Source organism: Sturnus vulgaris, chromosome 32 (assembly GCF_052056855.1).
Source record: "Sturnus vulgaris isolate bStuVul1 chromosome 32, bStuVul1.hap1, whole genome shotgun sequence".
NCBI classification, from domain to species: domain Eukaryota; kingdom Metazoa; phylum Chordata; class Aves; order Passeriformes; family Sturnidae; genus Sturnus; species Sturnus vulgaris.
Window position 1 is genome coordinate 555,573 of NC_142274.1, and position 24,746 is coordinate 580,318.

General features: G+C 59.5%; 3 protein-coding genes across 3 annotated transcripts in view; 2 read left to right on the forward strand and 1 right to left on the reverse strand.

Moving 5' to 3' along the window:
* Positions 1-307, reverse strand: part of LOC148220685 (transcription intermediary factor 1-beta-like) — an 8,323-nt gene extending 8,016 nt beyond the window's left edge. The window contains exon 1 of the mRNA XM_088154845.1: positions 270-307. Within this exon, the coding sequence (XP_088010971.1) occupies positions 270-307 (38 nt within the window). The remainder of the gene's footprint in view (positions 1-269) is intronic.
* A 1,237-nt stretch (positions 308-1,544) lies between these two features.
* On the forward strand, positions 1,545-3,081 carry LOC106864093 (proline-rich protein 12; the record flags this gene model as incomplete). The annotated part of the gene is given in 1 exon segment (XM_088154829.1): positions 1,545-3,081. A coding segment is annotated over 1 exon segment (143 nt), but the record flags the coding sequence as incomplete, so codon positions are not given.
* A 3,417-nt stretch (positions 3,082-6,498) lies between these two features.
* On the forward strand, positions 6,499-23,621 carry LOC106864094 (transcription intermediary factor 1-beta). Its single transcript, XM_088154812.1, is given in 20 exon segments — positions 6,499-6,629; positions 6,631-6,727; positions 7,601-7,710; positions 7,788-7,920; positions 10,023-10,164; positions 12,089-12,205; positions 12,328-12,442; positions 13,692-13,754; positions 13,756-13,839; positions 14,763-14,877; positions 15,438-15,538; positions 16,313-16,469; positions 16,576-16,615; positions 17,231-17,290; positions 17,629-17,947; positions 18,885-19,159; positions 20,250-20,346; positions 22,056-22,130; positions 23,033-23,167; positions 23,302-23,621. Coding segments are annotated over 20 exon segments (2,484 nt in total). The 5' UTR covers positions 6,499-6,518; the 3' UTR covers positions 23,440-23,621.
* The last annotated feature ends 1,125 nt before the right edge of the window (positions 23,622-24,746 follow it).

Genomic DNA, 24,746 nt, shown 5'->3' on the forward strand with positions numbered 1-24,746 from the left:
TCCTCCCCCTCACGGTGGCCGTGCTGGTGGTCACTCCGTGACAATGACCGTGGTTGTCATGGTGGCCACCACTGCCCCTCCCCTCCATCCTGCTCACCTTTCCCTGCCCCAGTGGCCACTCCGCTGCCCATCCCCCATCCCAGTAGCCACAGTGGCCACCCCAGTGCCCATCCCCCCCCTCCTGGTAGCCACAGTGGCCACCCCACTGCCCATCCCCCATCCCCTTAGCCACGGTCTCCATTCCCCCTCCTGCTGCCCATCCCCCGTACCAGTAGCCACAGTGGCCACCGCACTGCCTATCCCCCATCCTGGTAGCCACGGTGGCCATCCCCCACCCCACTGCCCGTCCCCGCTCCTGGTAGCCACAGTGGCCACCCCAGTGCCCGTCCCTCCTCCCAGTAGCCACAGTGGCCATTCCCCACCCCACTTCCCATCCCCAATCCTAGTAGCCACAATAGCCACTCCGCTGCCCCTCCCCCACCCCGCTGCCCGTCCCCCATCCCAGTAGCCACGGTGTCCATTCCTCACCCCACTCCCCATCCCGGTAGCCACAGTGGCCACCCCGCTGCCCATCCCCCCTCCCGGTAGCCACAGTGGCCACCCTGTTGCCCGTCCCCCCTCCCAGTAGCCACGATGTCCATTCCCCACCCTCCATCCTAGTAGCCACAATGGCGACTCCACTGCCCCTCCCCCACCCCTCTGCCCATCCCCCCCGCTCAGTAGCCCCGGTGGCCCCGATGGCCCCGGTGATCCCGTTAGCCCCGATAGCCCCGGTGGCCCCGGTGTCCCCAATAGCCCCGGTGTCCCCAATAGCCCCGGTGTCCCCAATAGCCCCGGTGGCCCCGGTAGCCCCAATACCTCCGGTGGCCCTGATGGCCCCAATAGCCCAAATAGCCCCGGTAGCCCCATTAGCCCCAATGGCCCCCAATAGCCCCGGTGGCCCCAATACCCCCGGTGGCCCCGGTGGCCCCAATAGCCCCAATAGCCCCGGTAGCCCCATTAGCCCCATAGCCCCATTAGCCCCAATAGCCCCGGTGGCCCTGATAGCCCTGATAGCCCCAATAGCCCCGATAGCCCCATTAGCCCCGGTGGCCCCGGTGTCCCCATTAGCCCCGGTGTCCCCAATAGCCCCGGTGGCCCTGGTGGCCCCGGTAGCCCCAATAGCCCCATTAGTCCCGGTGTCCCCGGTGTCCCCATTAGCCCCGGTGGCCCCAATAGCCCCGCTGGCCCTGGTGGCCCCGGTGGCCCTGGTGGCCTCGGTAGCCCCATTAGCCCCCGTAGCCCCAGTAGCCCCGTTAGCCCCGGTGTCCCCAATACCCCCGGTGGCCCCAGTAGCCCCGTTAGCCCCGGTGTCCCCAATACCCCCGATGGCCCCGGTAGCCCCGTTAGCCCCGGTGTCCCCAATACCCCCGGTGGCCCCGATAGCCCCAGTAGCCCCAGTAGCCCCGTTAGCCCCGGTGTCCCCAATACCCCCGGTAGCCCCGGTAGCCCCATTAGCCCCCGTAGCCCCGGTGTCGCCGGCGCTGACGCTGCGCTGTCCCCACAGACCACGGCCATCGAGGGCCGTGCCGAGGACCTGGGCCAGGAGGAGGTGGTGCAGCGCTGCATGCGCAACCAGCCCTGGCTCGAGCGCCTCTTCGACTCCTTCAGCGACCTGCTGGCCCAGGCACGGGCCAAGTGCGCCTGAAAACACCCCCGGAAAACACCTGGGGGACCCCCCGAAAAAATCCGGGAGAAACCCCCCAAAAAAAAAACTCCGGGAGAATTCCTGAAAGAAAATCCGGAGGAATCCCCCGAAGAAATCCGGGAGAACTCCGCCCGGAATTGGGGAACGCCCCCGAGAAAAGGATGGGAACTTTCCGGTCTGGGGACATCAATGTGGGGAGGGATCACTGAGAACCCCAAAATAGGGGGGGACCACCCCCAAAAAATCAGGGGACCGCCCCCGGAATTGGGGGGGACACCCCCGGGACAGGGATGGAACCTCCCGGTGTGGGGACGGGGATGGAGCTCCTCAGTGTAGGGGGGTAAACCCAAAATATGGGGACACCACCCCAAAATATGGGGAGACCACCCCAAAATATGGGGAGACCACCCCAAAATATGGGGACACCACCCCAAAATATGGGGAGACCACCCCAAAATATGGGGACACCACCCCAAAAAAATCGGGGTGACACCCCCCGGAATGGGGGGGACACCCCTGGGATTGGGGAAACACCCCCGGGACAAGGATGGAACCTCCTGGCTTGGGGACACCAATGCGGGGAGGGGGAAAACCCCAAAATAATATGGGGGGACCACCCCCAAAATAGGGGGGGACCACCCCCAAAATAGGGGGGGGACCACGGCCCCAGAAAAAAAGTCCTAAAAGTTGTGGGGACCAGCTCAAAATGGGGAGGGGGGGGACGGCAATGGTGATGGGGATGGAGCTCACAGGATTGGGGACACACCCCCCCCCCCCCCAGGGCACCCCAAAACACGGGGGGGACACCCCAAAACACGGGGGGAAGTGGGACAAATCCCCCCTGCAGGAACAGAAGCTGCTGAGTCGGGGGACACCCCCCAAAAATGGGGGACACCCCCAAAGCACAGGGACACCCTAAAAACGAGGACAGCTCTGGGGGAAACCCCCGCCCCCAAATCCTGACAAAGTTGGGGACCCCCCCCCCTCCCCTCCCCCGTGAGGACAGCGACCCCCCCCCTCACCCAAAAATGGCGACCCACAAACATTTGGGGACCCCCCCCCTCCTCAAAATTGGGGGTGTCCAATTAGGGATCCCCCCAAAATCTCCCCAACAGGGTCTGGGCGTGTCCCCCCCCTCCCTTTTTTTTTTTTTTGGGGGTGGGGGGGCTTTGATCGTTGCCAGAGGCACCAGGACCCCACCCCAAAAAAGAAAAAAAAAAACAAAAACAAAAAAAGGGGTGTTCCCCATCCCATCCCCCACCCTAAAAGGGGGGGTCCTCCCCCCAAAAAGGAGCCCCCCAAAAATGCCCCCCCGGCGGAGCCCCCCCCTATTTATATATATGTATAAATGTCTATTAGCGCCCCCCTTTTTTCCGCCTGGGGGGGGGGGGGTCCCCAAAATCTGTGTCCCCCCTCAATTGGGGGGGGTCAGGGGGGGGGTCCCCCCAACATTTTCCACCCCTGTCCCCCCCCCCCCTTTTTGCCCCTGTCCGGGACCACCCCTCCCTCCCCCCCCCCCCGAGGGGAACCTGTACATAAATTCTGGGGAGGGAGGGTTCAAACTGGGGGGGGGGAGGGGGGGGGGGTCCCCAAAATCATCACCACCCCCCTCCCCCTCCCCCACCGAGCTATTTATTGCCAAGTTTCCCCCCCCCCCACACGGATAAATTTGGGGGGGGGGAGGGGTTAAAAGGGAGGGGGAAACCACCCCTCCCCCCCTCACTCGGGATTTTGGGGTCCCCCCCAAGTTTTGGGGGATGGGGGGACCCCCTTTATCCCCCCCCCTCACCCCAAGGTTTTTGGGGGGGGGGGCTGTAAATAGTGTATATGGTCAAAGTCTCTATGTATCATATTGTATTTGCCCCCCCGGGGGTCGCATTTGCCCCCCCCCGGGGCAATTCCCCTCCCCCCCCTCCCCCCCCCCCCCGGGGCATTTATCCCCCCCCTCCCCAAATTTAAACCCCCCCTTGGGTGGGGTCGAATTCCCCCCCCCCAGGTGTCCAACAAACAACCCCTCCCCCACCGAGGGGGGGTTTATTTGCCCCCCCCCAGGGATTATTTACCCCTCCCCCCACCCCATCCCCCCCCCCCCTAAATTTGGGGAGGGTCTCCTCTCTTCCCTTCCCCCCCTCCCCCTTTTTTTTTTTGTTCATTTCGGGGTATTTTTTTTTTTTTTTAATTATTATTATAATTATTATTATATATATTGGGACCCCTCCCTGACCTGCCCCCCCCTTTCCTCCCCCCCCGAGGGGTTTTTGGGGGGGTTTGGGGGGGGGTTTGAGGGGTCCCCCCCCGGTACCCCCCCCCCCATTTTCTACGGTGTATCGTGACGGGCGTGTCGTGGGTGTTGCCGAGACCTTTTTATCGTTCCCGAGGCTCCGAGAGTTTTTTTGGGGGGAAAAAAAGGAAATTTGGGGTGGTGGGGGGGTGTCACCCAATTTTGGGGGGGTGGGTCAGATTTGGGGGATCAGGTTTGAGGGTCCCAAAATGGGGAGGGGGTTCCTCATTTTTGGGGAGGGGGGGAGTTTAGATTTTGGGCGATTATGGTTGAGGGTCCCAAAATGGGGGGGGGTCTTATTTTTGGGGAGGGGGGGGTTTAGATTTTGGAGGATCAGGGCTGAGGGTCCCATAATGGGGGGGGGGGGGTCCCATTTTTGGGAGGGGTTTGTCAGATACCAGGATTCAAAATTTGGAGAGATTTTGAGAATGGGGTTCAGATTTTGGGAAGTTCCAGGGGACTCAGTGTTGGGGTCTAATTTTTTTTTGGGGGGGGCTCAAGATTTCAGGACTCAGAATTTGCAGAAATTGTAAAAATTGAGTTCAGATTTTGGGGGATTACATGAGTTTGGGGGGGTTCTAATTTTTTTTGAGGGGAGTTACAATTTGGAGGTGATATTTGGGAGCCCTTGGACTTGGGGGGAAATCTCATAATTTGGAGAGGAGGGTCTGAAATTCCAAAATAAACACAAATACACATCTGAGCAGGATCCCCCAAATTCCTGAGGGGGAATTTGGGCGAATTTGGACTCTCTGAGGGGAGTGGGCAAACAGGGAATTACCCAAAGCAACAGCACAAGAGCTTGCTCATTTGTCTCGCCATTTTCCCCTTTTTTTCCACATTTCTCACCCTTTTCCTCTCACACTTCCCTTCTGTTCCCTTCACGTTCCCCAGCGTTTTTGGCCTCATGTTGCCTGCATGTTCCCCCCGTTATCTTTCACACCCATTTTCCTCCCGTTTCCTGCCCTTTTCTCCCCTCACATTTCCCACCTTTTCTCCCCTTCCATTTCTTACCTTTCCTTCCTCTCATTTCCCATCCTTTTCGCTCAGGTTTACTGTCCTTTTTTGCCTCCCATTTCCTGCCTTTTCTCCCCTCACGTTTCCCACCAACTCTTCCCTCATGCTCTTTTTTCCCCCCCTCACGTTTCCTGCTCTTTTCCTGTCATTTCCCACTTTTCCCCCTCACATTTCCAGCCTTTTCCCCCCCTTACCTGTCCCGCCCTTTTTCCTCTCACGTTTCCACCTATTTCCTTTTTCACTTTTGCCACCATTTTCTCCCCTCAAGTTTAACACCTTCCTTTGTCTCACATCTTTCATTCTTTCTTTTCCACTCACATTTCCCACTGATTCTTCCCTGTCCTTTCCTACCATTTTGTGTCTCGTTTCCCATTTTCTCCCCCTCACGTTTGCCGCCATTTTCTCCCCTCACATTTCCCGCCATTTTCCCCCCTCATGTTTGTCGCCATTTTCCCCCCTCACGTTTCCCGCCATTTTCCCCCCTCATGTTGTCGCCATTTTCTCCCCTCACGTTTCCCGCTCTTTTTTCCCCTCACGTTTCCCGCCATTTTCTTCACCAGGAAGGGCCGTGGCAGTTCTCGGCCACATGAAGGGGCCAAACTCCTCTCTATGGCCATTGGCCACGTCCTCCCCGGGTCACTTCCAGCAGCCATGGGTGCCAGTGGCCAGGCCGTGTCCCCATGGCCACCAGACAGGGGGCGACAGCAGCCACAGGCTGTGTCATGGCTCTGTCACAAACCCCCCTGTGATCCACACGGGACCCCCCAGAACCCCAGGGGACATGGGGACACTGAGGGGGGACACTGGGGACATTGCCCCAGGGCCACCAGCGCCGAGGGCCCCTCACTCGTTGGTCCCAGTGCTGCCCAGGGCCCTCCCAGTAATGCCCCCAGTAGCCACCAGTGTCCTCCCAGCATTCTCAGTAACCCTCCGTGCCCTCCAGTAACTCCCAGTGTCCCCAGTGACCGCCTTGCCGTACCCCCAGTGCTCCCAGTTCAACCCTGCAGCTCTCCCAGTCCCTTCTTAGTGTTCCCAGTTCTGTCACCCAGCACATCCCGTCCCCCTACAGTGCTCCCAGTGACCCCAGTAACCCCCTGTGCCTCCCCAGTGCTCCCTGAGCTCCCAGTGACCTGCAGTGATCCCAGTAATTCCCAGTGATCCCAGTAACCCCCAGCACTCCCATTCCCTCCCCAATTCTGCATCCATTGGTTTATACAGCTGTCGATCAAAGCCTCGACCCCGCCCCCCGCGCAGCCCCCATGCTGATTGGTCAAGAGGCCCCGCCTTCCCCAGGGCAATTCGGCCGCTGATTGGTTCAGCTCCGGCCGCCGTACGCGCTGATTGGTCGGTTCACGCGCCGGTGGTGTCTCCGCCCCTTCTTTCTCGCATGCTGTTAGTCTCCGCTAGTCCCCGCCTTCCGCCCTCCCATTGGTTATCTGCGCTGTCAATCTCGCTGAGAGGGCGCTGATTGGCTGCTGGCCGGGGGGGCGGGAGGAGGAAGCAGTGTGGGAGCTGAGGGGGGTCGCGGCAGCCATGTCGGTACCGCTGGCCATGGCGGTCGGGAACGGCCTCGGGGCGAAGGGAGCGGAGCCGCCGGAGCCGCTGGAGCTGCTGGAGCTGTGCGGAGCCTGCCGGGAGCGCCTGAGCCCCCCAGCGGGAGCCGCGCTTGCTGCCCTGCCTGCACTCCGTGTGCCGGGACTGCCTCGGGGCCACGCCGGGAGCCGCCGGCAGCGACGGGCACGGTGAGGGGGAGGTGGGAGATGGGAGCGCTGGGAGGTACCGGGAGCTCAGAGAGCTTTGGGGAGGCACGTGGGTTTACTGGGATCACTGGTGCCAGTGGGATTTTTGAGGTTACTGGGATCACTGGTGCCAGTGGGATTTTTGAGGTTACTGGGATCACTGGTGCCAGTGGGATTTTTGGGGTTACTGGGATCACTGGATTGCGGAGGACACCGAGGGTTACTGGGAGCTCAAGGAGCACTGGGAGGGCGCTTGGGTTTACTGGGATCACTGGGAGTTACTGGGTTGCTGCAGGAATTACTGGGAGTTTTGGGGGCTCCAGGGACCTGGGATGACATCAGTGGCCGTGGTGGCCCTGGGGCTCCCATTTTGGAGGTCCCAGCCCCCCACCCCACTAAAGAGCCAGCACTTGGTGACAAATGGAGGTGACAAATGGAGGTGACAAAGGAGGGTGTGGGGTTGTAGGGACACATATTGAGAAAGTAAGAAAATTACAGCCTGAAAAATATTCCAGGCTGGAGCTTCTCAGCTCTGTTCCCAGCCGATAAGCTGGTCCAGCTCAAGGCCAGGGAGAATTTCTCCCAGGGTGATAATTTAGTCAAAATAAAAGGGAATTAATAACAAAGATAGAACCCCTGTTGTGGTGTGTGACCAGGCCCTGGCAATGGGGTGTCTTCTCTCTGAACCAATCATGTTTTTTCTGTTCTTGGAGTTGCAGTCCTGCTATAAAACCAAGTGTGTTTCTGAATAAACTTGTCTCTCTATCATAAAAAACAACCGTGTAGTTATGCATCTTATTTCCATGGCACTTAAAGGGTTAAAACCCCTTCCCACGGCCACATGGGGTGACTTTGTCCCCTCTCTGTCCCCCACAGTGTTCGAGTGCCCCGTGTGCCACCAGCAGTGTCCCCTCGGTGACATCATGGAGAACTTCTTCCTGCAGGACGGTGGGGCTGGCACAGCCCTGGGCCAGGGCAGCGGGCAGGTACTGCCTCATTAGTGCTAATTAGCACTGATTGGGGGAGGTGAGAGAGGTGCCCCCAGCGTGTCCCTTGTCCCCAGACCTGCACCAACTGTGAGGACAACGCAGCAGCCACCAGCTTCTGCCTGGAGTGCGCGGAGCCGCTGTGTGACACCTGCGTGGAGGCCCACCAGAGGGTCAGGTACACCCGGGACCACAGCGTGCAGGCCTTGGGTGAGTCCCTGTCGCCCCCTGTCACCTCCTGTCACCCCCTGTCACCCCCTGTCACCCCCCTGTCACCCCCCTGTCACCTCCTGTCACCCCCTGTTACCTCCTGTCACCCCCTGTCACCCCCCTGTCACTTCCTGTCACCGGATCTGTCCCAGTGTCATTCCTGGTGTCATCTCTGGTGCCATCCCAGTGCCATTCTCGTGTTCTCTCAGTGCCATCCCAGTGCCATTCTGGTGCCATTCCAGGTGCCATTCCCTGTCTTATCCTGGTGCCATTCCCAGTCCTGTCCCAGTTCTGTTCCAGCACCATTCCCGGTGCCATCTCAGCACCATTCCAGGTCCTGTCCCAGTTCTGTTCCCAGTGCCATCCCAGTGCCATTCCTGGTTCTGTTCAGTTCCATTCCCAGTGCCATTCCTAGTTCTGTTCCAGTTCCATTCCCAGTGTCATTCCTGGTCCTGTCCCAGTGCCATCCCCAGTGTCATTCCTGGTCCTGTCCCAGTTTTGTTCCCAGTGTCATTCCTGGTCCTGTCCCCAGTTCTGTTCCCAGTGTCATTCCTGGTCCTGTCCCAGTGCCATCCCAGTGCCATTCCTGGTTCTGTTCCAGTTCCATTCCCAGTGCCATTCCTGGTTCTGTTCCAGTTCCATTCCCCAGTGTCATTCCTGGTCCTGTCCCAGTGCCATCCCAGTGCCATTCCTGGTCCTGTCCCAGTTCTGTTCCCAGTGTCATTCCTGGTCCTGTCCCAGTTCTGTTCCCAGTGCCATTCCTGGTCCTGTCCCAGTTCTGTTCCCAGTGTCATTCCTGGTCCTGTCCCAGTTCCATTGTGGTGCCCATCCCAGCCCCACTCCTTGTGCCATCACCCTGTCACCATTCCCATTCCCACCCCATTCTCATTCCTGTTCCCATTTTCCTGTTCCCATTTTCCTGTTCCCATTTTAGCCATTTTCCCATCCCCATCCCCATTTTCTTGTTATTTTCCCGTTATTTTCCTGTCATTTCCCCGTTCCCATTTTCCTGTTGTGTTCCTGTTACATTCTCCTTATTTTCCCGTGTTCTTTCCCATTTTCCTGTTATGTTCCACGTTCCCGTTCTTTTCCTGTTATTTATCTTCCCATTTCCCCCCTTCCTTATGTTCCCATTCTTTTCCCATTATTTATTTTCCTGCTATTTTCCTGCTATTTAGGTTCCCACATTCCTGTTCTGTTCCCATTATTTCTGTTCTCATCATTTCCATTCCCGTTATTTCTGTTCCTGTTCTCGACATTCCCATTGTTAATGTTCCCATTCTTTTCCTGTTCCGTTCCCGTTGTTTCCATTCCCATTATTAACATTCCTGCTCTTTTGTTGTTATTTCTGTTCCTGCTATTAACATTCCTGTTATTTCCATTCCCGTTGTTGACATTCCCGTTATTTCCTTTCCTGTTATTTCTGTTCCCGTTCTTTCCCCCATTATTCCCATTGCTGACAATCCCCATTGTTTTCCCATTATCCATTCCCAGTGCTGACATTCCCGTTCTTTTCCTGTAATTCCCATTGCTAACGTTCCCATTGTTTTCCCATTGTCCGTTCCTGTTGTTAACATTCCCGTTCTTTTCCCTTTCCGTTCCCACTGTTTCCATTCCCGCTGTTTCTGTTCCCATTATTAACGTTCCCGTTCTTTTCCCTTTTTGTTTCCGTTATTTCCATTCCCGCTGTTTCTGTTCCTGTTGTTAACATTCCTGTTCTTTTCCTGTTGCTAACATTCCCTTTTTTCCTGTCGTTCCCGGTGCTGACGTTCCCGTCATTCCCATTGCTGCCATTCCCGTTTTTCCCGGTGCTGACATTCCGGTCATTCCCGGTGCTGACATTCCCGTTTTTCCCTGTCATTCCCGGTCCTGACATTCCCGTTTTTTCCCGTTTTTCCCGCTCCTGACATTCCCGTTTTTCCCCGTCATTCCCATTGCTGACATTCCGTCATTCCCGGTGCTGACATTCCCGTTTTTCCCGTTTTTCCCGCTCCTGACATTCCCGTTTTTCCCCGTCATTCCCGTTGCTGTCATTCCCGTTTTTCCCGTCATTCCCGGTGCTGTCATTCCCGTCATTCCCGTTTTTCCCGTCGTTCCCGCAGTGTCTCCGGGGCCGTGTCCGGGGCCGGGCCGTGTCCCGGGGCCGTGCCCGGCTCACCCCGCGGAGCCGCTCTCGCTCTTCTGCAGCACCTGTGACAGCCTCACCTGCCGGGCCTGTCACCTGGGCAGCCACCGGCACCACCCGTGAGTGCCCCATCAGCGCTCGGCACCGCTCATTAATTAATTCATTAGTTCATTAATCAGTTAATTAATGAACAACCCACCCGCCCCAAAGCGCCGCGGGCAGGGAGATCCTGAACGAACCCGAATGGGTTTGGGGAGTGGAAATGCACCTGCCCAGCACCCCTGGAGGGGGCTGTAATTAATTGATTTGAGTTAATTAGGTTAATTAATCTCGTTAATTAATGATTGGGTTTATGAGCAAAGCTCGTTACGGGCGGGTGCTGAAGGTGGGGAAATCTGAGGATTAATTAAGGGGGGGTTTGAGTGGCTGGAACTGGAGGGAGGTGATTAATGATTGATCCATTAATGATGTTATTGATTGTTTAAATTAATTTGTTTTCTAATCAATCTTAGTTGAGTTTTGTTCGTGGTTTTGTTGTTTTTTTATTGGTCAAACTTCTGGGGGAATCAATAAATAATTTAATTATTTAGCTGAGTAGACATTTAATTAGCTGACTTACCTTATTAATTAGTTCATTCGGTCACTAATGATGCCAAAAGTGATTTTGTTAGGTGAGATCTAATTGAATTAACATAATTAGGGATTAAATGACAGAATCTGTTTTGTGGGGCATCTCATTAACCTAAAACCCTTAATCCACTAACCAAGTCAATTAGATAATTGATGCCTAATGAGGATTGATTAGCTTATTAATGGTTTATGAGGTAATAAGATTAATTCTGCTTTTCACTCCCCTTTTTTCCTCCCTTTTTCTTCCTCCTTTCCGCTTTTTTCCTTTCCCCTTTTTTCCTTTCCCCTTTTTTCCTTTCCCCTTTTTTCCTTTCCCCTTTTTTCCTTTCCCCTTTTTTCCTTCCCCCCCTTTTTCCTTTTCCCTCTTTTCCTTTTTTTTCCTGTCCCTGCTTTTCCTTCTTTCTTTTCTCCCTCATTTTCTCCCCATTTTGTCTTCCCATTCCTGTCCCTCTCCTCTCTTTCCTCCCCCTTTTCCCACCTCTTTTCCTGCTCCCCCCTTTTTTCCTTTTCCTCTCCCTTCCCCCCTTTTCTCCTGTTTTTCCCCATTTCTCTTCATTCTCTCCCCATTCCTCCCCATTTCCCTCCCATTCCTCCCTATTTTCCTGTTTCCCCCGTTCTCTCCCCATTTCCCCCATTCTTTCCCCCTTTTCCTCCCCTTTTCCTCCCCTTTTCCCCATTCCCCCCGTTTTCCCCATTTCTCTCCCATTTCTCCCCCCATTTTTCCCCCTTTTCCCCATTTCTCTCATGTTTTTCCCCCTTTTCCCCATTCCTCCCTCAATTTCTGCCCCTCTTTTCCCCCCTCGTTTTCCCCCATTTCTCCCCCATCTGTCCCCCCGTTTCTCCCCCATTTCCCCCCCTTTTTCCCCATCTCTCTCCCCCCATTTCTCCCCATTTTTCCCCATTTCTCTCCCCATTTCTCCCCCTTTTCCCCCATTTTTCCCCATTTTCCCCCATCTCTCCCCCTCTTTTCCCCATTTCCCCCCATTTCCCCCCATTTTTCCCCATTTTCCCCATTTCTTTCCCCATTTTCCCCATTTCTCTCCCCATTTCCCCCATTTCTCTCCCCGTTTCTCTCCCCATTTTCCCCCATTTTCCCCCATTTTCCCCCGTTTCTCTCCCGTTTTCCCCCGTTTCTCTCCCATTCTCTCCCATTTTCCCCCCTTTCTCTCCCGTTTTCCCCCGTTTCTCCCCCCTTTCTCTCCCGTTTCTCTCCCGTTTTTCCCCGTTTCTCTCCCATTCTCTCCCATTTTCCCCCGTTTCCCCCCGTTTTTCCCCGTTTCTCTCCGTTTTTCCCCGTTTCTCTCCCGTTTCTCTCCCGTTTCTCCCCCGTTTCTCCCCCGTTTCTCTCCCGTTTTTCCCCGTTTCTCTCCCGTTTTCCCCCGTTTTTCCCCGTTTTTCCCGTTTCCCGCGCAGCTCTCAGCCCCTGGAGGACGCGGTGCGCCGGCAGCGCTCTGTGCTGGCCGCGCTGCTGCAGCGCCTGGGTGACAAACACGCCGCGCTGCAGCGCTCCACCCGCGACCTGCGCGCCTTGTGGGTGTCCCCCCGTGTCCCCCCGTGTCCCCTCGGTGTCCCCTGACCCCCCCCGGTGTCCCCTGACCCCCTCGGTGTCCCCTGACCCCCCCCGGTGTCCCCTGACCCCCCGTGTGCGGCAGCATCCGGCAGGTGACGGACGTGCAGAAGCGCGTGCAGGTGGAGGTGAAGATGGCCGTGCTGCAGATCATGAAGGAGCTCAACAAGCGCGGCAAGGTGCTGGTCAGCGACGCACAGGTGAGCACGGGGGGCACGGGGGGGCACGGGGGGCACAGGTGAGCACGGGGGGCACAGGTGAGCACGGGTGGGCACAGGTGAGCACGGGGGGCACAGGGGGGCACAGGTGAGCACGGGGGGCACGGGTGGCACAGGGGGGCACAGGTGGGCACAGGTGAGCACGGGGGGCACAGGTGAGCACAGGTGGGCACAGGTGAGCACGGGGGGCACAGGTGAGCACAGGTGGCACAGGTGAGCACGGGCTGGCACCGGGGGTGGCACTGAGGGTGGCACTGGGGGTGGTACGGTGGCATCGAGTGACAGCAGTGTCCCCTGTGTGGCGCCGGGTCGCAGCAATGTCCCTGTGTGTGACACCGGGTGGCAGCGCTGTCCCTGTGTGTGACACTGGGTGGCAGCAATGTCCCCTCTGTGTGACACCGGGTGGCAGCAGTGTCCCCGTGTGTGCCGCAGTGGCAGCAGGTGGCAGTGCTGTCCCCCATGTGTGGCTCTGGGGTGGCAGCGATGTCCCCATCTGTGCCATGGTGGCACCACGCTGTCCCCGTGTGTGGCACTGGGGTGGCAGCAGGTGGCAGTGCTGTCCCCGTGTGTGGCACCATGTGACATTGTTGTCCCTTGTGTGACATTGTTGTCCCCTGTCCCCGCAGCGGGTGACAGCAGTGTTCCATGTGTGGCACCGTGTGACATTGTTGTCCCCTGTGTGTCCCTTGTGTGACATTGCTGTCACCTGTGTGACACTGCTGTCCCCTGTGTGACATTGCTGTCCCCTGTGTGTCCCCTGTGTGACATTGCTGTCCTCTGTGTGACATTGCTGTCCCCTGGTGTCCCCTGTGTCCCATGTGTGTCCCCTGTGTGACATTGCTGTCCCCTGTGTCACATCGCTGTCCCCTGTGAGTTCCCTGTGTGATATTGCTGTCCCTGTGTCCCCTGTGTGACATTGCTGTCCTCTGTGTGTCCCCTGTGTGACACTTCCGTCCCTTGTGTGACATTGCTGTCCCTTGTGTGACACTGCTGTCCCCATCTATCCCCGTTTGTCCCCATCTGTCCCCTCAGAGGGTGACCGAGGGCCGTCAGGAGCGCCGGGAGCGGCAGCACCGCGCCCTGAGCCGGGCGTGGCAGTGGCACCGTGTGACACAGGTGTCCCCGTGTGTGACACCAGGTGACACAGGTGTCCCCGAGTGTGACACCGGGTGACACAGGTGTGCCCGTGTGTGACACCAGGTGACACAGGTGTCCCCGTTTGTCCCCTCAGAGGGTGACCGAGGGCCGTCAGGAGCGCCTGGAGCGGCAGCACCGCGCGCTGAGCCGGGCGCAAGCGGCAGCAGGAGCACGTCCTGCGCTTCGCAGCCCGGGCCCTCGACAGCCCCCACGGCACCGCCCTGCTGCTCTCCAGGAGGCTGGTGAGGGCCTGGACCCCCCAAAATACCCCCAGGGACCCCTGAACGGCTCCTCGGGCAGGGAGGGAGTGGCACTTGGGGACAGCTGGGGACACTTTTGTCCCGCTGTCACCGGGACTCTGCGCTCTCAGAGTGGAGCCGTCCCCAGGCCGTGCTGAGCTGCTGCTGAAGGGTTGAACCCCCAAACCCCCCCAGATTCTCCTCAGAGCCCCCCAGAGCAGCTCCTCAAGCCAGGACCCCCAGAGGTGGCACTTGGGGACAGCTGGGGACACTTGGGGACGCCTGTGTCCCCCTGTCACCGGGACTCTGCACTCTCAGAGTGGAGCCGTCCCCAGGCTGTGCTGAGCAGCCAAACCCCCCTCAGACCCCCCTGGGCCCCCCCAGATTCTCCTCAGAGCCCCCCAGAGCAGCACCTCGGGCCAGGACCCCCGGAGGTGACACTCAGGGACACCTGGGGACACTTGGGGACAGTTATGTCCCCCTGTCACCGGGACTCTGCACTCTCGGAGTGAAGCCACCCTTGGGCTGTGCCTTGTCTCACCTGGGCTCACTTGTCCCCTGTGTCCCCTGTTTTGGGGTTCAGGGGGTCACAGGACAGTCCCCAAGGGATGGTTTGTCCCCACGTGTCCCCTGGTGTCACTGCCCTGGTGTCCCCTGGTGCTGGAGCCGGGGGCTGTCCATGCCAGGTCCCCTGGGAGACGACACCAGAGTGCCACATCCTGTCCCCCCTCACGTCCCCTGGGTGTCCCTGTGCTGTCACAACGTCCCTGAGGCGCTCTGCCCTGTCCCCACGCTGTGCCACCCCCTGTCCCGGGCAGTGTCCCCAAGCGCTGCTGTCCCCAACCTGTCCCGGGCAGTGTCCCCACGTCCCTCTGTGCCCTCTGTCCCCTCTGTCCCCTCTGTCCCCTCTGTCCCCGCTGTCCCAGATCCACTCCCAGCTGCTCCGGGCTCTCCGTGTCACCGTGGAGCCCCTGGAGCCCCAGGGGGACCTGAAATTCCAGTGGGACCTGCAGGCCTGGACCAAGAGTGCCGAGAGCTTCGGTGAGGGGACACTGGGGACACTGGGGGACACTGGGGACACTGGGGACACTGGGGGACACTGGGGGACACTGGGGACACTGGGGGACACTGGGGGACACTGGGGGACACTGGGGGACACTGGGGACACTGGGGGACACTGGGGGACACTGGGGACACTGAGGGGACACTGGGGGACACTGGGGACACTGAGGGGACACTGGGGACACTGGGGGACACTGAGGGGACACTGGGGCACAGGGGACACTCAGGGGACACTGGGGCACAGGGGACACTCAGGGACACTGAGGGGACACTGAGGGGACAGTGAGGGGACACTGGGGCACAGGGGACAGTGGGGACAATGGGAGGACACAGGGGACACTGGGGACAATGGGGATGGGGGCATTGTGTGACAAGGGACAGCAGGGATCAGGACACGGGGGTGACAAGGGACAGGAGGGGTGAGGATGGCGGTGACAAGGGACAGGATGTCCCAGGGAGGGGGTGACAAGGCACAGGGGGTGTCAGGGGACCCCAGAGCCACCGTGACACCCCTCCCCTCCCCTCCCCTCCCCCCTCAGGCACCATCATTTCGGAGCATCCCCTCCCCCCCTCGCTGAGCCCCCCGCCCTTGCTGAGCCACCCCACGGCCGGCGCCCAGGACCCCTCCCCCGCCAGCCAGGTACTGTGGGGACATTCCTGGGGGGACATTCCTGGGGGGACGTCCCTGGGGGGACATTCCTGGGGGGGACATTCCTGGGGGGGGGACATTCCTGGGGGGGACATCCCTGGGGGGACATTCCTGGGGGGGGACATTCCTGGGGGGACATTGCTGGGGGGACATTCCTGGGGGGGGACATTCCTGGGGGGACATTCCTGGGGGGGGACATTCCTGGGGGGACATTGCTGGGGGGACATTGCTGGGGGGGACATTCCTGGGGGGACATCCCTGGGGGTGACATTGCTGGGGGGGGGACATTCCTGGGGGTGACATTCCTGGGGTGACATTCCTGGGGGGACATTCCTGGGGGGACATTCCTGGGGGGACATTCCTGGGGGGGGTGACATTCCTGGGGGGGACATCCCTGGGGGGGTGACATTCCTGGGGGGGACATCCCTGGGGGGGTGACATTCCTGGGGGGACATTCCTGGGGGTGACATTCCTGGGGGTGACATTCCTGGGGGGACATTCCTGGGGGGGGGGGACATTCCTGGGGTCCCCACCCCCCTCCCAGGTACTTTGGGGGACATTTCTGGGGTCCCCACCCCCCCCGGACCCCCCCCAGTGATGTCCCCAGGACCCCCCAGTGACGTCCCCAGGACCCCCCCCCCCAGTGACGTCCCCAGGACCCCCCAGTGATGTCCCCAGGACCCCCCCCCAGTGATGTCCCCAAACCCCCCCCAGTGATGTCCCCAGGACCCCCCTGGTGACGTCCCCCCCCCCGCTGTCCTGCAGGGTCCCCCCCAGGCCCTGGTGGTCAGTGGGGGACAGGTGACCCCCGAGCTGCTGGTGCAGGAGCAGGAGCCCCCCTGGGCGCCCCCCAGCCCGGGCTGTCCCCCCCAGCTGTCCCCCCCCCACCTGGAGCCGCAGGCCCCGGCGAGCCCCGAGCTGGGTGAGTGAGGGGACACGGGAGGGGACACGGGAGGGGACACGGGAGGGGACACGGGAGGGGACACGGGAGGGGACACAGGGACAGCCGCTGATGTGTTTGTCACCAGCCACCAGCTCCCCCGAGAACGGTGTCACTGCCGTGAGGAGGTGAGTGAGGGATGGGGGGCCTGTCCCTTGTCACCCTCCCTGTCCCTTGTCACCCTCCCTGTCCCCTGTCACCCTCCCTGTCCCCTGTCACCCTCCCCCCTTTGTTACCCTGTGTCCTGCTCTCTCCTGTCCCTTGTCACCCCCCTGTCCCTTGTCACCCTCCCTGTCCCTTGTCACCCCCCTGTCCCCTGTCACCCTCCCTGTCCCCTGTCACCCTCCCCCTTTTGTTACCCTGTGTCCTGCTCTCTCCTGTCCCTTGTCACCCCTGTCCTTTGTCACCCCCCTGTCCCTTGTCACCCCCCTGTCCCCTTGTCACTCTCCCTGTCCCTTGTCACCCCTATCCCTTGTCACCCCCTTGGACCCCCTGTCCCGTGTCACCCCCCCGTCTCTTGTCACCCCTGTCTCTTGTCACCCCTGTCCTTTGTCACCCCCCTGTCCTGTGTCACCCCTGTCCTTTGTTACCCCCCTATCCCTTGTCACCTTCTTGGACCCCCTGTCCTTTGTCACCCTCCCTGTCCCTTATCACCTCCTTGTCACCAGGGTGACATTTTGGGGCTCCCCAGAGCCCCCCCTGCCTGCCCTGACCCCCCCCCCCCCCCCCCCCCCGTTATCCAGGAGGAAACCCAGGAGTTCCCCCAAGGAGGAGAAGTTCGTTAAGAAGCTGCTCATTAAGAGGTAATTAGGGCATGGGGGAGGGGAAGATGGAGCCCTGGGACCCTTCTGTCCTTTGTCCCCTTGTCCCCAACACCCCTGAGCCTTGTCACACTGTCCCCAACACTTCCAGGCCTTGTCACTGTCCCTTGTCCCCAACACTTCCAGGCCTTGTCACTGTCCTTTGTCCCCTCTCCCCAACACCCCTGAGCCTTGTCACACTGTCCCCTTGTCCCCAACACTCCCCAGCCTTGTCACTGTCCCCTTGTCCCCAAGTGCCCGGGCACTCCCAGCCCCCCGAGCTCCCAGTCCCTGTCCCCGGGAGCTTTGGGTGTCCCCCAGTGTCCCCTGTGTCCCCCCAGGAGGGGTCCCCCCGGGGCCCAGGACAGTCCCCGGCTGCCCAAGGTGCCTCGGGTGAGCCTGGAGCGCCTGGAGCTGGACCTGGAGCTGGACCCGGCCCAGCCGCCCGTGTTCCGAATCTTCCCGGGGCCCTCGGCCGAGGAGTTCAGCGTCATCGTCATCGAGCAGGGGACAGCGGGGACAGCGGGGACAGCGGGGACAGCAGTGACAGTGGGGCCAGCAGGGACAGTGGGGCCAGCAGGGACAGTGGGGCCAGCAGGGACAGCAGCGACTGCAGCGACTGCAGGGATGGCGCAGCCACACGGAGCCCTCCCTGTCAAGGTGAGTGTCCCCTGTGTCCCCCTGTCCCCTCCCTGTCAAGGTGAGTGTCCCCTGTGTCCCCTGTGTCCCCTCCCTGTCGAGGTGAGTGTCCCCTGTGTCCCCTGTGTCCCCTCCCTGTCAAGGTGAGTGTCCCCTGTGTCCCCTCCCTGTCAAGGTGAGTGTCCCCCTGTCCCCTCCCTGTCAAGGTGAGTGTCCCCTGTGTCCCCTCCCTGTCAAGGTGAGTGTCCCCCTGTCCCCTCCCTGTCAAGGTGAGCGTCCCCTGTGTCCCCGCCCTGTCAAGGTGAGTGTCCCCTGTGTTCCCCCTGTCCCCTCCCTGTCAAGGTGAGCGTCCCCTGTGTCCCCGCCCTGTCAAGGTGAGTGTCCCCTGTGTCCCTCCCCATCCAGGTGAGCGCTCCATGTTCTCTTCCCTTGTCAAGGTGAGGGTCCCCCCTCCCTGACCCTGTCCCCTGTCCCTGTCCCCTGTCCCTGACCATGTTCCTGTCCCTGTCTCTTGTCCCTTGTCCCCTGTTCCCTCACCCTGACTGTGTCTATGTCACCTTACCCTGACCGTGTCCCTTGTCCCCACTCTCTCACCCTGTCCCTGTTCCCTGACGGTGTCCTCTGTCCCCGCTCTCTCACCCTGCCCTGTCCTATGTCCCCTGTCCCTGTCCCCTGTCCGTGCCCTGTCCCCTGTCCCTGACCATGTCCCCTGTCCCTGACCCTGTCCTCTGTCCCTGACCGTGTCCCCTGTCCCTGACCATGTCCCCTGTCCCTGACCATGTTCCCTGTCCCTGTCCCCTGTCTCTGACCATGTCCCTGACCATGTCCCCTATCCTTGTCCCCTGTCCCTGACCATGTCCCCTGTCCCTGCCCTGTCCCCTGTCCCTGACCGTGTCCCCTGTCCCTGACCATGTCCCTGACCATGTCCCCTGTCCCTGTCCCTGTCTCCCTCACCCAGGAGGAGCAGCAGGAGTCTCCCATTGGGGACACCGGGGACACCAAGCCCGTGGGGCTGCTGCCGCCTGCCCCGGGGGAGCCGGGCCCTGCCCCGGGCTCCTCCCCCGGCCCGGGGGTCCCGCTGGCCCCGGGGGGGCTCCCGGGGGTCCCGCCGGGGGTCCCGGGGGTCTCGTGCTGCCGCGTGTGCGGCCAGGCCGGGGCCGTGGTGATGTGTGACCGCTGCCAGCGCTGCTTCCACCTGCACTGCCACCTGCCCGCCCTGCAGGACGTGCCCAGGTACGGGACCCACTGGGATCCACCAGGACCCACTGGGATCTACTGGGATCCACCAACCCCACTGGGATCCACTGGGATCTACTGGGATCCACCAACCCCACTGGGATCCACCGGGACCCACTGGGACCCACTGGGATCCACCAGGACCCACTGGGATCTACCGGGATCTACTGGGATCCACCGGGACCCACTGGGATCTACCGGGATCTACTGGGATCCACCGGGACCCACTGGGACCCACTGGGATCTACTGGGATCCACCAACCCCACTGGGATCCACCAGGACCCACTGGGACCCACTGGGATCTACTGGGATCCACCAACCCCACTGGGATCCACCGGGACCCACTGGGATCTACTGGGATCCACCAACCCTGCTGGGATCCACCAGGATCCACCAGGATTCTCTGGGATCCACACCCCCCACTGGGATCCACCAGGATCCACAACCCCCACTGGGATCCACTAGGATCCACAAAACCCACTGGGACCCACTGGGATCCACCAAAACCATTGGGATCCACTGGGATCCACCAGGATCCACAAAACCCACTGGGATCCACTGGGGCCCATTGGGATCCACAAAACCCACTGGGATCCACCGGGATCCACAACCCCCACTGGGATCTGCCAGGATCCACTGCCCTGTGTCACCTCCCTGAGTCCCCCAATGTCCTGGGATCCACTGTCCTGTGTCACCCCCTGGGATTTGGGATCCACTGCCCTGTGTCACCTCCCTGGGATCTGCTGGGACCTCTTGGATCCTGGGATCTCCTGTCTCTGATCCCTCGGGGAATCCCCCACCGACCCCAAACCTCGTGGGATTCCCCCCTCCCCACCCCCAGCAGCCCCTCCCCTCAATCCCAGACCCATGGGGGTCTCCAGGTGCTGATCCCATGGGATCCCATTCCCAATCCCACGGGATCCCATTCCCAATCCCAGTCCCAATCTCATTCCCAATCCCACGGGATCCCATTCCCAGTCCCACGGGATCCCATTCCCAATCTCATTCCCAATCCCACGGGATCCCATTCCCAATCCCATGGGATCCCATTCCCAATCCCATGGGATCCCATTCCCAATCCCACAGCCCCGAGTGGACGTGTTTGCTGTGCCAGGAGCTGCCCCCTCCCAGCCCGGACGGGGATCAGGGCCCCCCCCTCAAACTGAGCCCCCAGGACCAGCAGGTGAGAGGGGGGCAATTCCAGGGGGACAATTCCAGGGGGACAATCCCAGGGGGACAATCCCAGGGGGGCAATCCCAGGGGACAATCCCAGGGGGACAATCCCAGGAGGACAATCCCAGGGGGACAATCCCAGGGGACAATCCCATGGGGACAATCCCAGGGGGACAATCCCAGGAGGACAATCCCATGGGGACAATCCCGGGGGGACAATCCCAATGGGACAATCCCAGGGGGACAATCCCAGGAGGACAATCCCATGGGGACAATCCCAGGGGACAATCCCAGGAGGACAATCCCATGGGGACAATCCCGGGGGGACAATCCCAATGGGACAATCCCAGGGGGGACAATCCCATGGGGACAATCCCATGGGGACAATCCCAGGAGGACAATCCCGGGGGGACAATCCCATGGGGACAATCCAATGGGACAATCCCAGAGGGACAATCCCAGGGGGACAATCCCAGGGGGGACAATCCCAATGGGACAATCCCAGGGGGGACAATCCAAGGGGCACAATCCCAATGGGACAATCCAAGGGGGGACAATCCAATGGGACAATCCCAGGGGGGACAATCCCAGGGGGGACAATCCCAATGGGACAATCCAAGGGGACAATCCCAATGGGACAATCCCGGGGGGACAATCCCAGGGGGACAATCCCGGGGGGACAATTCCAGGGGGACAATTCCAGGGGCACAATCCCAATGGGACAATCCCAGGGGGACAGTCCCAAGGGGGACAATCCCAGGAGGACAATCCCAGGGGGGCAATCCCAAGGGGACAATCCCAGGGGCACAATCCCAGGGGGACAGTCCCAAGGGGACAATCCCAGGGGGACAATCCCAGGGGGGCAATCCCAGGGGGACAATTCCAGGGGGACAATTCCAGGGGGACAATCCCATGGGGACAATCCCGGGGGGACAATCCCAATGGGACAATCCCAGGGGGGACAATCCCATGGGGACAATCCCAGGAGGACAATCCCGGGGGGACAATCCCATGGGGACAATCCAATGGGACAATCCCAGGGGGACAATTCCAATGGGACAATCCCAGAGGGACAATCCCAGGGGGACAATCCCAGGGGGGACAATCCCAATGGGACAATCCCAGGGGGGACAATCCAAGGGGCACAATCCCAATGGGACAATCCCAGGGGGGACAATCCCAGGGGGGACAATCCCAATGGGACAATCCAAGGGGACAATCCCAATGGGACAGTCCCAAGGGGACAATTCCAGGGAGACAATCCCAGGGGGACAATCCCAATGGGACAATCCCGGGGGGACAATCCCAGGGGGGACAATCCCAGGGGGACAATCCCAGGGGGACAATCCAATGGGACAATCCAAGGGGACAATCCCAGGGGGACAGTTCTGGGGGGGACAATCCCATGGGGACAATCCAATGGGACAATTCCAATGGGACAATCCCAGGGGGGACAATCCCAGGGGGGACAATCCCATGGGGACAATCCAATGGGACAATCCAAGGGGACAATCCCAGGGGGACAGTTCTGGGGGGGACAATCCCATGGGGACAATCCAAGGGGACAATTCCAATGGGACAATCCCGGGGGGACAATCCCAGGGGGGACAATCCAATGGGACAATCCCATGGGGACAATCCCAATGGGGACAATCCCATGGGGACAATCCCAGAGGGACAATCCCAGGGACCAATCCCAACCCCATCCCAACCCCACAGAGGTGCGAGTTCGTGCTGCTGGAGCTGCTGTGCCACGAGCCCTGCCGGCCCCTGCAGCGCCTCTCCAGCTCCCCGGTGAGCCCCGCCGCGTGCGGGCCCCTAACGGTGGCACTTCTAATTAACGCTTAATTAATTAGTGCTTTTAGGGGTTTTTTTTTGCTTTTACTCCGAGCTAGGATTAACAAAACACGATGGGAACGGGTTTTTTTCGTGTTTGGGCTTGGTTTATATTAAAGTTTATCAGAAAGTACAGAACGTTCAGCAGCACTTGCAGCTGCCTGCTAGAGGTGAGGAAAATGGAGAAAGATTTAGCTGCTACCAGGTCTCCTGGAGTTAAATGGTACAAAAGAGGATTAACACTTATTATAATATTTTTTATAGTATTTATTATAATATATTATCATATTATATTAGTATTTAATTATAATTATATTATTATATTTTGTTATATTACATTATAATATTATTATATTATATTAATATATTATTACACTATATAATATTATATTATTATATTATTATACTCTATTATTATATTATTATATATTATTATATTATTATAATATTACTGATTTTAACTCAATAACTTCCTTAGCACTTACATTATTTACATTATTTACATTATTTACACTTTTAACTCAATAACTAACTTCCCACACTCTTAGTGTGACACTGACTGACCAATCAGAATCTGTTACCTGAAACCCATGGAGAAGGAAGATGAGGCCTAAAATCTTCCCTATTTTATATTATAAAACCCTCAGACTTAAACCCCTTCACTCTGTGCAACCACACCCTTCCAATTCACCACCCCCCCGTGATTTTAACTCCCATCACCCACGTTCAGAACCCGTTTCCCAGGCCTCGGGTCTCGGCCTTTGTTTCCTGCTTGAAAACCCGGAGGGCTCCAACCCCTCCGGGTTTTTGGGATGCAGGGGGACCCCGTCCCAGCCCTGACCCCGCCCCTGCTCCCCCAGGACGGCCGCGACGCCATCGACCTGACGCTGATGCGGGCGCGGCTGCAGGAGAAGCTGAGCCCCCACTACCGCAGCCCGCAGGAGTTTGCCCGCGATGGGTGGCAGCTGCTGCGCCAGTTCCACCGCCTCACCGAGGTCTGGGGACCCCTCCCCACCCCGAGAGCCTCAGCCCCCGGGGACCCCCCCCAGCCCCCTCTGCAATCCCCTGGGTTGTTTTTTTTTTTTTTTTTTTTTTTTTTTTTTTTCCACCCCCCCTCTCTCCTCCCCAGGACAAGGCGGATGTGCAATCCATCCTGGAGCTGCAGCGATTCCTCGAGAGCCGCCTCAGCGCCGTCTTCGGGGACCAGAAGTTCTCCAGGCTCCTGCTGGATCCCGAGGATGCCCTGGAGATGTTCCCAGGGTCCTGATCTCCCTTTCCTGGGGGGGTTGAAACCCCCTGTCAGGACCCCAGTTTCCCCACTGGGGTCCTGGTTCCCCCCCCCCTCCACGGTTCCAGTTTCCCCCAGAGCCTCCCAGGCCATGGGGACGTTCCTGTCCCCCTCTTATCCTGGGGTCACTCAGAAAAATACAGCCCTGGTTTGGCCTCCTGGATTCTCCTTCATTTCTGTGCTTGGATTTGACCTGGATTTCCTGGATTCTCCCTCATTTGGGGCTGGATTTCCTGGATTCTCCCTCATTTGGGGCTGGATTTTCTGGATTCTCCCTCATTTGGGGCTGGATTTCCTGGATTCTCTCTCATTTGGGGCTGGATTTCCTGGATTCTCCCTCATTTGGGGCTGGATTTTCTGGATACTCCCTCATTTGGGGCTGGATTTCCTGGATTCTCCCTCATTTGGGGCTGGATTTCCTGGATTCTCCCTCATTTCAGGGCTGGATTGACCTCTGTGCCCCCCCTCCATTTTCCCTTCTTCCATCCATGTCCCCCCTCACCCCCGAGCTGAGCTGGGAGCTGTGGGGGTGGAGCTGGGGCTGGCAGCGCTGAGAGGGGAGGGACTGGGAGGGGAAACTGGTCCCAGTGCACCCCCCGGGCCCGGGAAAGATGGCGGCGCCCACGAGGAACATGGCGGCGCCCATGAGGAACATGGCGGCAGCCATTGGGAGAAAGGGGCTCAAGCCCCGCCCCCGGCGCAGGATTGGCTGGTGGGAGCCGGGAAGAACCGAGCGCGGGAAAGAGATCCGGGGAGACACGAAGTGGCTGCCGGAAAGAGCCGAAATTATCCGGAAAGACCCGAGGGACAAAGATCGGTGGTTTTCGGAGCGCCTCGCTCCGCCTTTTTGCGGAAGAACCCGAAGGGTTCCGGAAAGCACCGAAGCGGGGTCGAGGCGCCGGAACGAGTCGATCTCCTTCCGGAAGAAGCCGAAGCACCTCGGGGTTACCCGAGTCTTTCCAGAAAGTGCTGAGGGGTCCCGAACCGCCCCTTCCGGGGACCCCCGAGCCCCCCACCCCGCCTCCCTCCCTTCCGGAGATCCCCGAAGCCATTCCGGAGTTTCCGGAAGCCGTTCCGAAGCGGCGCCCGCCAACCCCGAGGCCGTCCCGCAGCCGGTTCCGAACTTCCGGAACCTCCGGAAGTTGCCAGGAGGCTCCGGAGTTTGCCGAGAGATTCCGAAGCCCTCCGGAGGTTTTAGAAGCGATTCCAGAGACTCACGAAGCGGCCTCGGAGATTGCCCAGCGGTTCGGAAGCAGTTCCGGAGATTGCCGAACCATCTCCACCTT